General features: G+C 36.9%; 1 protein-coding gene across 1 annotated transcript in view; it reads right to left on the reverse strand.

Annotated features, from left to right (window-relative positions):
- The window catches only part of LOC5564989, a 109,166-nt gene extending 95,786 nt beyond the window's left edge, over positions 1-13,380 (reverse strand). The window contains exon 1 of the mRNA XM_001649289.2: positions 12,732-13,380. Within this exon, the coding sequence (XP_001649339.1) occupies positions 12,732-12,795 (64 nt within the window). The 5' untranslated portion in view covers positions 12,796-13,380. The remainder of the gene's footprint in view (positions 1-12,731) is intronic.
- Positions 13,381-14,117: the final 737 nt, after the last annotated feature.

Below are 14,117 nucleotides of genomic sequence, written 5' to 3' on the forward strand. Positions count from 1 at the left end.
TCGATCAACTCAATAAAATCTGTGAGTTTGTTCTAGAAAATTCGAAAAAAATACCAAGTTGTTTTGTCACATTGGTAATTATAACCGCAAAACAGTCACATTGAGATTATAAATGAGCTTCGTAATGTAATAGCAATGAAATATCAATCAGAATCATTTTCTAACCATTCACCTAGTATGCGATATAAGTTGTACAAAATATCAGCCTCAAATAAGCGCTTTTGAGTTCCTGGTATTTTTTTTTTCAAATGTTAGTTTCCTCCCATACTGCCATGAAATCTCGCGGAACATTACTAAAGGACCTATGTACAAATGAGAGATTCTCTCCTCTCTCGTTCTCTTTCGATTATAACAGTGGAATACTAATGATTTTGGGAAGTTTTTCACTATAGATCGAAAGTCAATTCCCTTGACTAGCGTTTCATACAAAAAACGCAACAGAAGAGGTTAAGGTGAAGCGGCGTGTAAGTCAAAGAATCATTAGAATCATCATTGATGTAATAGTAGTAGTGTCACCTTTCCATGTACATTTTCAAGACAAACAAACAAAAAAATATATAATTTTTGTTTAGCATATTTTTATGTAAACACACGGGAAATTCAGTAATTTGACGAGTATTGAAAATCAAAATCTGCTGTTTAATCGTACATATCAAAAGAACTCATTATGATTTATTGACGAGCAACGGAACTTCTCTGTTTAATGTTGAATTCATCGCATATTCTTGTTATGCATCGGCACTGTTTATGTTTGCAGGAGATGACGGTGTTGCCAGGTGGTAGATGACAGATTTTTCTACGAATTGTAATATGTTCGTTTTCAGAACATTTGCCGCATATTATGAAACCTTATAATTCTTCAAAAAGTTTTTTATCACAAGATAACTGATTTAATTAAATTTCCACGATTTTTGTGATCAATTCTCATTAATTGCAATGAATTTATGGAAGGCATCCTTGGCATCACTGCGCTTCACGATCGCGATGATTGTGCACGTACGGTGGTGTCGTCGTCGTCAATTTGCTACAAGTGAAAAACGCCGCCATCATATTTGATTGTTGCGGTTAACAAAACTATATAAATTTTCAGTTCCCGTTTGAAATGTGTTCCTTTAAGGAAAGTAAATGAAAGATTTGTTTAGTGAAAGTGTTGTGAACGCAATATAAAATCCAATACACTCATTTTTAATACAGAATTACAACGGAAAAGGTAAGCACCATCTATTTACAAGTGTAGTTGTGTGAAGCAATGAAATGCGGCATAAGTTTGGAGATTTTTTTGGGAATATAAATCTCAAGTATATTGTCACTAAATTGACAATGATGTATCTGAAATTTATGATTGAATATTGGAGTACCATCTGAAGCATTTTTCTTCGAAAAAAATATCCAAATAGTCAGGCGATGAGCCGTTATATTTTATTGATGATGCAAATACCAATACTTTCATAACATTATGTTAATGTTTTTGAAAGAATCCATTTTGTGATCACGCACCAAAAGGCCTTAATGTGGCTCAGTTATTAATGAAAGAGAAAGTAAACAAAGAGAGCCTCTCAATGTTAGATAGGTCCTTTAGTAATGTTCCGCTAGAAATGCACACTTGGTATTCAATTTACTCAATGCCTACTTTTGTCGAATGTTACAAATATGCAGTTATTGGGCAGCAGAGCGACAACGCAAAGCGGTGCAATTTGCTTCAACTCATTCGCATCGATCACCCATCATTCATCACGATAGATTGGTACTGTGGTATAGTACGTGGCTCTCAATCAGAAGGTTCCTGGTTCGAATCTTGCTCTTCCATATTTTGTTTATTTTTTGTTTTCATTTTATCGGGTTGACTGACAGAAATATAAATAGATCCTAAAGGGATGCGCGAATCATGATTTTCGAGCATTCGATGCATGATTTCGAGCACTCAGCTGCAACATGTGTCGCATTACGACAATCTGACTCATGATATCGTGAGTCCAAATCATGGTGTATTTTCATAAGATAAAAACACACTGGAATCATGATATCCAGATGCATAATCATGATTTTGGATACTGATTTCTACCCGTGTATGTATCAGTAACAAGAAAAAATGTAAACAAAAATGGGAGCTCGCTTGTTGTGATACATTTTGCACCGTACACGGATGTCACTCACACTAAATGTCATCTTCCTCACCTCGGTATATATTCTCATTGATTAAAAACTATTCATCATGTGTTCAATATACTTACAAAATTGATCAAGGTCGTACATACTTATTCTTATGGAGGATGGAAGACACGATAAGGGTACCCTTTTCATTGTTTTCTCATGCCTAGTGAAGCGGGATATGGTTGACTTTATACATGACACATAAACTGCTCATAAAAGCATAACTGTCCCATATGGATTTTCGAACCAACACCTTCTTTCGTTGCAACATCCATGTTTAAATATGTACTTGACTATGCATACAAAAATTAACACACTTTGTTTGAAAATATTGTGGAAAAATATGAGGTTGGTGCAGTCCCATATTGATAAATAAAGGCATAACAGTCTCTATATGAACTTTGAACCCAAATAGCAACTGAAAAACGTGAATTGTATTCAAGTTTATATTTTTTGCTAATCAGTAAAAGCAAAATGAGTAATATGGGTGGTTGTGTGAAATGAACACGGCATGTAAAAATGTACACGCGAATTATGAACATTTGTATGAGAACACAAACTTCAAACTTTGAGCGCTATTTTCTCAATGCCTACTTTTTTCATATGGGACAGTTATGCCTTTATGGGCAGTAAAGTTCAGACTCGTTTGAAGAACGTTTAAGAATATTTTGAATCCTGGGAAACTGACTGTAAGAATTGTTACAAAATACTTCTTCAATTTTCTGAATGAATCAATGTATAATTTACCAAAAATCTACGGCCAATCCTGTATATCTGGAATTAATTGACGTGAGCAATCCTGGAAGTAATTCTTGATAATTATTTGGAACGTCCATAAAAAATATCAGAAAATTATTGAATAATCTTCGGAAGGAGTAATGGATTAATCTGAGACCAGTCGCATCGTGTTATATACGGCATGAGTGAGGTAGTGCTAGCAATTTCTGAACAAGCGATCTTTCTTTATAAAATCTAACAAAACATTGCTGAATCTCTTGACGAATTCCAGACCAGTTCTTGGCGAGGGTTAGAAGCAAAGTGGTCTAAGTGACAAAAATCTGTTTTGATTAAATTGTCTTTGAAGTTCCAGCTTTCTCACTCCATAAAAATGTATGGGAGCCTAAAAATAAGCCTTCACGGTCGAGTATTCTGACACTTTGCAATTAGAAGCGCTTCAGTACGACGCATATTGTGGCCAAATATGGGCTCAGTAGCTTTCACAAAACCAAACTGCCAAATTGAATCAAAAATGCCAAGAATAGGATCCCTATGTGCATTTTCTCGAGCATTAAAATTTTCTAAATTATGAATAAATGTTCAATAAAGCTACAATGGGCGATAATCATTAGAATCAGTTTAAAATGTATGAGAAAAATGATGTTTTTATGTTTATTTCTAAAAGTATCCAAAGTAGCCCTTTTTCGTTTTGAAGGACCCATTTTTTCGCTATTCATACATTTTTTTTCTTGATGGATTTGCTCCATGTTTTGCACACTTTTTCAACGACATGTTTTGAATCTATAGAATATGGATCTCACCCTATATAATATAGGACGCAGAACCACTTGGATACGTCTATGATTCACTTTGGCATGGGGTTTGTTTACGGCCAAATCGCAACAGGATGGGCTTCAGTACGACACAGATTGGGGCCAAATATGGGCTCTGTAGCTTCTAAAAACCCCACTGCCGAAGTGAATCAGAAGTGCCAAGAATAGGATCCGGCTCCATAAATTGAACAATTTGTCCAACAAAAATCTATCTTAAGCTTACAGTTGTCGCGCGGTTTGCCCCCGTCAGAACCGCCACGCTGCTGTTGTGAACGAAATGCGAGGTGAGGTTTTTTCAACAGTGTTGTACAAAATACAACAGCGCGACGTCTGAAGTGTTAACTAAGAAAAAGAAGTACTCACAGAAAACTATTTTTTTGGGCACCTTTAATCCAATTTGGCTGTAACTTATATGAGAAAAAAGAAATATACTATAGGCACGGTATCATTTAGACGGACACCATAAAATAATAAACTAATCTTCTGTGACCTGGGTGGGTCTGGGCGGAGATATATTTTCATAAGCGAACCGATACATATTTTACCCCTGCATTTTTTTTTTTACTTCAAAGTGTACGGCTTGAATAAAGTAATTAAAGAGCAGTCTGCACACATCACAACATGTACGTGTGAATTAAGCGATACATAATTTAATTATTAGATATATTACTACTTTGTAATCGTTGTTCTACGCAACGATTTGCTTTATGGGGTATGTTGTTTTAATACAAAAAACATCCAGCCTGCATCAAAATAAACAAATTAATCATCTGCTTTACAAGAAAATCATTCACGACGGAGTAGTGTTTAATTAACTACCAACTCTACCCTTCTAATAATATTACAATCGGAGAAGCAACGTCCAGTTTAGCACACGAACCTAACTGAGATGTTGTTTGTAATCTCCCTAAATATGTGTAAAATTACATAAGTAAGCTCGTGTGTCCGAGCAAGGTTAATGGGTCAGTCGTCAGCTATATGTGCACCATCACAATGAATACTCACCTAATTGTCTTTCGGCGCGCCATTAATATTTACGTCGGTGATTCACGGTGCATTGAATTTTCTGTACCTTCTCATCTCGTTGACTGACTACGCAGACGTTACTCGACATAAGTTGGCTGGGTGAGGTGCGGGAGCAACCTAATGTATCTACGTACAGTAGCGGACAAAACTTCAGAACACCTTACCTTAATTTTACATAATCGCTGAATTGCTATATTTTTTAGCATATTGCGTTTGCGATTTGAAGTCTATGATTTTATATAACTATTCAACTTTACCAATAACCCATGTTTAGTACATAAAATAGTTAGAGCAATAAAATAATAATAATAGAAAAATAAAAATATGTAAATAAATAATGAATAAATGATCAGAAACAAATAAAAATAAAATGCATAAAAATGCGCAAAAAAAAACATTAAACCACTACTCTGCCTATAACTGCATATTTGTAACATTCGACAAAAGTAGGCATTGAGTAAATGGGATACCAAGTTTGCATTTTACTGCAGTATGGGAGGAAACTAAAATTTCAAAAAATCATTAAGATTTTAAAAGAGCTTTTTTTATGCTGAAATTTTGTACAACTCATATCGCATATTGGGTGAATAGTCAAAAAAAAATCTGATGGAAATTTCGTTGCTATTACATTATAAGGCTCATGTATAATCTCAATGTGACTGTTATGCGGTTACAATTGCCAATGTGACAAAACAACTTGGTGTTTTTTTCGAATTTTCTAGAACAATCTCACAGATTTTAGTAAGTTGATCGAAAGTATGTATCATTTGATGACTCTCCATGGTATTAACTCCAATTTGTCAAAAATGTCGAATGTGACTGTTATGCAGTTATGGGCAGTACTGGAGTTGAGCAATATGGATTACAACGCCATCCATGATTTCACGCGTTAATTGCCAAAAGGTGCAAAATGATAATGAGAGATTATCTTCTCTATCGTACTCTTCCGATATACTGGTGCTAAAGCTTTTGGGAAGTTTTTTTTTACTATGGATCGAAAGACAATGGCTAGCGTTTCATACAAAGAACGCAACAGATGAGGTTATTTTGTCTCATTTATTGATTAAGACGAAGATGCATCGGAACCAAACCTCCAATTTTCAAGAGCACAAATCTAGATTATTAGGCAACCGTTTGCGCTGAAAATTTGATCGATTGGTCATAACCGGCGAGTTACCAGTGAGTCTAGTTCTCTAGATTTGTGCTTTTGGAAAATCGAGGTTTGGCTGTGATGCAAAATTTTCAAATGCAGAGTTAAATTGTCAAGTTCTAGGCAATTCCAGCCTAAGGAATTTCGCTTTTGTATGGTTTTGAAGTTTACATGCACACGACGAACACGTGTGAAATGTACAGCTTGAAATTGAAACTGCGAACAGAAATCACGTGCTCCGATGGGGATCGAACCGACGACTCCCTATTCGCTAGAAGGGCGCTTCAACCTACAAGCTGCGGAGCTCGTTGAGAGACCCCGACACTCGGAGGCGATCTGAACTTGCTTGTATTCGAACTCTAATCGTGTTCTTATGGTTTTTTATCATTTTATTCATTCAAAATCAACAGAAATATCCCAAAATTTCAGGAATTCATCGAATATTAATTTTTTTAGTGAGGTGGTTTTCTCCGTCACTGTATGTACGTACGTATCGAACCGTTTAACCAACAGCCCGTCTCCATTGTTGGACCACATCACCGTAACTGTCGGCCGTCGTCGTGACAGACGGACTTATGGTATGAAAATTGTATGTTTCAACCAACGGTCGGACCCATTCATATCATCCACTTTAATGACCGCATGCATTGTTGAACCACGCTGCTTGTCCCCAGCAGCCGTCAGCCTTTCGGTGGAGTTGATCTTTTGATCTTGAATTCTAAGCTAATTCAATTCAGTAGTCATCAGCTTCATCGATAAACATGGCAACGCGTCAGTGTGGAATTATTTCTGTGACCAGGCAGCATTCTGTTCATCTGGATCCCATTTAATCGCAGCTCGGACGTTAGCAAGCACAATCCGATCCGAAATTCGGACGAATTAGTAATAATGCGGTTTGATAACGGTGTATTGATTGACATTCAATCCTGATCTCGATTCACCCGACTCAACGATCTGATTCAATGCACCATTAATTAATGTCGTACATTCTTTTCACACAAATTACTACGAACCGGTTATGCTCTATGTGGCGAGTGAGCATCATCAGATTCTCCGCCCGTTCGCTGGAATTAATTGACATTCAAGTGCTGGAGTATGTGCGCAATCCATAGTGTGTATTACACTGTTGAAGCCGCTATTTGCCTCGTGGACGGGATGGGAGATTCTCCTTCTGTTTGTTGATAATATGTGGAAGGGTGACAAATTGTTAGACATTAGCGACATATTGGTTGTAGGCTGATGGATTGTGTAAATCTGTGTTGCCGATTCATAAAAAAGGATGACCTGATTGGGTACGATAATTTGCGAAATTTTGTTTTTGCTGGAATAGTTTTCACAATTCCATGTACGGATTGAAATTGATGAAGATTGATTACAAGCAAGCTTTAAACCGACCTAATCGTGAAAACATGTGGGGTGTCTCTTAGTGCCTTTCTTAACCTAGTGATAACGTCCACTGCTGCAAATCAGTGCTATCCAGAAGATGTCTGAGTTTGATTCCAGGACAACTTAGTTTTTTTTTTTTTTTGAGAACTGACGTTTCCTTGAACTTATGGGAAAGGTGTATCTTTATTCGCCACCTGAAGGAATACTTTTTTTATCAATCAAAAGTCTTTTGAATATTGTCAACGCATTGAAGGAATATTTTCAATCCAAGTTGAGTACTAAAAATATGAAAATTGATTATAAACTTTGTTTAGTATTAAAGATTGCACCAGTATTCGTCAAGTTTTAAATTTCTGTTCCTTAACTTGAATGCACGCAAGAATGGCCACTTTTGTAAAGCATGTTCTCAGTCAATAACTGTGCAAGTGTGCTTAGAACGCTTGGCTGAGCAATTCATGAAATTGCAAAGAAGATGTGAGGTGTTTAATATAAAAGATAAGAAAATTAGTGTGCATCGTGCCGTAGAGTAAAGTGGGACAAAAGTTCGAGTGGGGCAAGAGTTTCTTTTCAAGATTTCTAGCTCAATTCAAAACAAAACTTATACCTAGATGTCATGGTGGTTCGAATTCTATTCAAGTAAGAGTCTTTCACTCTAAATATCATAAAAATTGATTGATATTTGGAAAAGTTATGGTTATTTGTTGTTTTCAACGTGACTATTGTAATTTTCGGTCAAACTTTCGTTGCATGGAATCAAATGAAGATAAAATCATTTTCAATATTTTATGTAAAGGCGTTTCTAGGCGTATCATGAGGATGCTTTGAGGTGAATTAGTTTTTGCATAAATTCTTGGAAACCATTTTTAGCCCATCGTGGGGCAAAAGTTCGAATCAGCGGGGCAAAAGTTCGACCTATGTGTAAATTCATGGAAAAATTTGTAAATTGCCTAAAATCTACATATTATCTTCAAATTTAGCCAAATTCGCCTGATCGTGCGAAAAATGTCACCAAAATTTAACATTTCCACTTAGTTTTGCGAAAGCTGCTATTTTTGAGTATATTGCAATTAACCCTGTTTTGGGCAATTTTTTGATGAAAATTTAGTGTGTATTTTTCAGCAAACTCAAATTTACGGCTGGTATAAAGTATGCCTGTCATAAAAGTGTTGATATTTTGTGTTTCAGCCAGCGAACTTTTGCCCCACACTAGATTCGAACTCTAGCCCCACCGGTGGGGCAAAAGTTCTTTAAGGACAATCAATTTTGAAACTTTTTAGTTATAAAATGGGTAAATATTTTGACACAAGTGTCTTAAGCAAAATTATAGCCAATATGTTAAAGGTTCACTGTATGGTATTTGTTTTGTTTCAACTACCATTGTTTTCCTGAAAACTTTGATTATACCACTAAGGTCGAACTTTTGCCCCACCTTACTATACACAAATTCTCTCTGCTCTTGGAAGTTTTTTTCTAACTACCTAAAGCAATAAAACAGTTCTTCTCAATGCTTCAAAAACAATATTTTCACTGCTAAAAAAACGGTACTTTTCAGTGCTACTAAAACAATACTTTTCAGTATAATTTTTCTTGTATTGATTCCTTTACGATCCTTGTTTGGACTCGTGCCTTCGATTTTTCATTGGATCCGTTGGCGGAAGCTAGCGGTGGTAACCTTTTTTGGACACCGCCCGTCTCGGGAAAAAAACATCTTAGGTCACTTTCTTCTTTTTTTGTTCACCAAACATGGTTGCAACCACGAACGAAAGGAAGGGCGAATCTCTGAATTCAAAACTTCCTTCCAAAAAAGCGGGATCAAAACATGTCACTAAACGTGGCAATAATAGAAGTAAGGACGTTTTTCCGGAAAGCACACTTTCTTCCAAGCAGTACAATGCTCTAGACAAATTTCCTAAACATCAAATCAATGCAGCCTCTTTGAATCAAGTGAGGAAACAAATAGTGTCGCCTATCGAGGTCAGTTGGTTCCGAATTTGGGGAATTTAGGCAGGAGATTTTGAGCTCCATTAGGGAAATCAAGGCCTCCTTCCAAATCGCAAAGAAAGGAGACTGTCGCGTTTTGCCGGAAACTCTTAAAGATTGCGAACTTCTTCTCAAACATCTTGAAGAGAAGAAGCACAATTTTTTTACTTATGACGACAAAACTGAACGTTTATTCAAAGTTGTCTTGAAAGGTCTCTCGAGTGACTATAAGCTTATTAATTATTAAAGTTTACGAAGAAAGGAAGCTTTAGAAAAAGCTAGACTTATGCTCGAAGTCCGTGTGACATGGGAACCTTTCCAGAAATCTGGAGGAAATTGCCAGATCCCCACTCAGTGCCGTCGGGCCAAAAGTGGGGTCATGGTACAAAAAATTGCCGCATGGATGCTAAATGCATGATTTGTGGAGGTTCTTCTCACGCTAAAGACGTTTGTCCAGTGAAGTAAGATACCGATAAGTTTATATGCGCAAATAGCGGGGCAATCATAAGTCAATTATTTGGGCTTGCCCTTCGCGTAGGCGAGTCGTCGAGGCTCGTGTCAGGCAGATGAAGATAATATCCGTTACGATAACGGTCGTTTCCGGAATTTCACTGGTAGAATATCAAACAATGCTCATTTTTCAGTTAACGATCGCTTGATCAAGAATCATACCCATCAGGAAGATGCTCATTCACAAATAATTTTAATCCGTCGAGTAGCCGTTAGAATCTTTTAACTTCGAATGTATTTAACCAAGGAAAATCCTTTGCCGATATCGTAGCAGGTAAATTGAACTCCTCCCTTGTTCATACTAAGAGTACCCATTCTAATTGTTTCAAATCAAATGGGAAAAACCCTGCCGCCACAGGAAACTTCTACTCCGCCTCTTCGTCTACCGAAAATTCAAACGGAAAATCATCAGATAATGTTCCCACTTTAAATTATATGCCTGCTTCGGGTTTTATTTTTTTAGCTGAACAATTGAATCTAATGATTGATGCAATGTTGAATGTAATGTAATGTATGTAAAATTTACTAATCAAATTGTTATTGGATTACGTTTTTCTAATGAATCGAATAAATAATAATTTAAATATTTTAAATTGGAATGCTCGTTCTTTGAATGGAAAAGAGGATGAGCTGTTTAATTTTCTTACAGCTATAGCAGTTATTACTGAAACATATATAGAACCTTCAATGCTCTGGACAGCAAGTTAATTTGTTCCAAACTGACTTACGAAAATTGACTCACAATAAGTCAAAAAAATTTTGCCTTGGTCACTTTAATGCCAAAGAATAATTCGCAAAGCAATTCCAAGGGCAGAATTTTATTTGAAGAGAGTTCCTCAGGATATTTATCAATTGAATACCTTGATATCCCTACTTGTTTTTCCTCTTCTAGAAACCCATCTACGATTGATTTGGTTAACCGACTCAAGTCACCTTTGTAGGCAAGTGATTACTCATGCTGATTTTGATTCTGATCATGTACATTTCAAATATCCCATGAAGCGATTCTAAATCATATCAGCTCAGCTTTCAATTATTTTCGAGCCGGCTGGAGTACATATGAAACATATATCGATAGTAATCTTGATGTTAACATTGACAATAATGCTCTCGAAACTTTAACAAAATCAATTTTTGAAGCAAGAGGCATTGCAATACCAAAATTTGCAGTAAATTTCGAATCCGTGATTATAGACGATGATGTCAAACTCTTGATCCGTCTTAAAAACGTGAGGACAAGGAAATTTCAGCGCACTCGCGATCCTGCTATAAAAAATGTATGGCAGGATCTGAAAAACAAAACTTAAAAAACGTTTTTCTCAATCAAGTTACTCAAAAGAAACAAAAATTTTGATAATAAAATTTCTCAATTGGACCCTAACTCTAAGCTCTGTTGGAAACTATCTAAAATTTCGAAAAAAAACCTTAGAAGCCAATTCCGGCATTAAATGAGGAAAACAAATTAATGCTAACTACTTGCGTAGAAGCTCAAGCTGCACATTGAAAGCGCGCACAATTTTAATTTAGGACTTACTAGTCCAATTGAAAATCAAGTTATTCAGGACTTCGAAAATATTCTCAATCAAGAGAACGTTTTCGAAAATTCCTGGGAGACTGATTTGAAAGAAGTGAGAACTATTATTAAAAAAATCAAAAATATGAAAGCTCCTGGAGATGATGGAATTTTCTATACCCTCATCCAGAAACTTCCAGAAAGCAGCTTATCATTCTTAGTTGATATATTTAACAAATGTTTTCAATTAGCATATTGTCCTGACAAATGGGAAAATGCTAAGGTTGTTCTTCTTCTTCTTGGCATTAACGTCCTCACTGGAACAGAGCCTGCTTCTCAGCTTAGTGTTCTTACGAGCACTTCCACAGTTATTAACTGAGAGCTTGCTTTGCCATAGTTGCCATTTTCGCATTCGTATATCGTGCGGCAGGTACGATGATACTCTAATGCCCAGGGAAGTCAAGGAAATTTCCATTACTAAAAGATCGTGGACCGACCGGGAATCGAACGCAGACACCTTCAGCATGGCTTTGCTTTGTAGCCGCGGACTCTAACCTCTCGGCTAAGGAAGGCCCCTAAGGCTAAGGTTGTACCAATTTTAAAATCAGACAAAAATCCTACAGAAGCTTCTAGCTATCGTCCAATCAGTTTGCTTTCCTCCATCAGTAAACTTTTTGAAAAAGTCATTTTGAACAGAATGATAGTCCACATCAACGAAAATTCAATTTTTGCCAATGAACAGTTCGGATTCCGCCATGGACATTCGACCACTCATCAACTTTTACAAATTTGATCCGTTCCAACAAATCTGAAGGCTATTCTACTGGTCTTGCTCTTCTAGACATAGAAAAAGCATTCGACAGTGTTTGGTTCGAAGATTTGATTATAAAATTTAAAAAAAAACTTTAATTTTCTAACATACATTGTTAGAAGAATATCAGAACTCCAAGACTGAAACACTTCCTGTAAGAGCTGGTATTCCTCAAGGCAACATTTTGGGTCCGATATTATACAATATTTTCACATCTGACTTACCTGAGTAACCTCAGGAATTGCAAGATTTCTCCTAATGCTTCCAAAACTCAACTAATAATATTCCCACATAAACCAAAAGCTCTTTATTTGAAACCTTCAAGTAATATATAGAATGTCTTAGCAGTTAATCAAACCACATTTCAATCAATAAAACTACCCTCTATTCAATTGGGATGGCTGCGGAAAAGGTTAACAACAATTGTAAAATAAAACTTGTTCTTGTTGCCAAACACATTCATGCTGCTCATGCTCTTCTCTGGATCTTGAAGCATAAAGCGTAGTCAACACTACGCCTGTCACGTCTACAACATCCGAAGTCGAATTTAACGGCTGTGACCTCCAAAATTGTCACTCGCAAATGAGCAATTACTCCATACGATCGGTATGGCGCCCTCCCGCATATTTTCTGCGTTTGTTTTTTTGCTCCTACCTTGTTGAAACGACGCAGCCAGCAAAAATGCAGACACAAACAGCAACACTCCGTACTTGGCCATGGTATTCCTGTGCTTAGCGGACGTCTCACCAACGGGAAGCAATATCACACAAATCTTCAAACGGTGTCACTGAAATCCAATCTCTTATTTGGCTTTGGCCAATCTGCTGCGGATATTCACTTTCGCTTGAAGAGGATTGAAGCGAACCTATCAACTCTTTATGCGTTTCACACTCGCATTCGCCAACACGCTATTTTCGTATATTTTATTTTGAACTGCAATTCAAAACATTCACAGCGGTAGAACTTGGGGATTTTTTGAACTGCGATAACTTTCGTAATTTTTCCTGTACTAGTTTTTCACACGCTGACTACTGCACGCACTAAATTTTAACCACCTCTGGGGCTAGATAAGTAAATTCAACCTTTTCTATTAGATTTTCCCACGAACAGAGAACAAACGGAAATAATGCGCGCGATTTGCGACTTGGGTGAGGACAGAGGCCAATGTGTTAAACACGTTCGATCTGACTGGCGTTTGATACGCGACTGAAACGGCCTGGTCCGCGAACAAACCTGAGAACAACAAACGTAAAACTACGCGACTACGCGCGCCTCGACCTCAACCAACCACGCTTTGCTTCACAGATTGGACCGTCGTTTCAGCGCCAAACACATACGCCTTTGATGAACCCTGCAACGGTCACCACATGCTCGTGAAGTTCGTGAATGGAAAACGAATTCGAATATGAAGCTACGGATCGACCACTGGCAACATGGGGGTGATGATTATGGTTGCATTTCTTGCCTAAGTCTAGGCTGGAGTTCATCGAATGAACAGCTTGAATTCTTGTTCGTCCGAATGTTGTATGCTGTGATACAGTAATTAATTATAACATGAACCACAACTACAACAACTCCACACAGCATCGATAGCAGGGCCGCTCAATCTTTTTGATTCGCGGATCAAATCTCAGAAACAATATTGTGTGCGGTTGACAGCAAGGGGCGCTAGTCTCCAGGGGGCGCCAAAACGAGTAACGAACATGACAAAAAAAATTGAAAAAAAAAACATATCTATTAAGGGTGCACTATATGTCACTGTTTCAATTGATATTCGATTGCTGGGATAGTAAATTAAACATCCCTTAGAGAAATTGTTGGAATCATCAATCAAATTGACATTTTCTAATAGTTATGGAAAGTAAACAAATTTACGGTGTCTGCGGATGATTTGTTGACCTTTCTAACAGTGTTGTAAGAAACTAAAATTGTCAGAACTCACGATTGAAATTTCTCGTGAATTAGTTGTCAATCACGCAACTCAGCAGTCAAAATATCAAGGATAAGTTGGCTCATCTGTTTGAGTCATTGTCTTGTATT

This window comes from Aedes aegypti, chromosome 2, assembly GCF_002204515.2.
Source record: "Aedes aegypti strain LVP_AGWG chromosome 2, AaegL5.0 Primary Assembly, whole genome shotgun sequence".
NCBI lineage: Eukaryota > Metazoa > Arthropoda > Insecta > Diptera > Culicidae > Aedes > Aedes aegypti.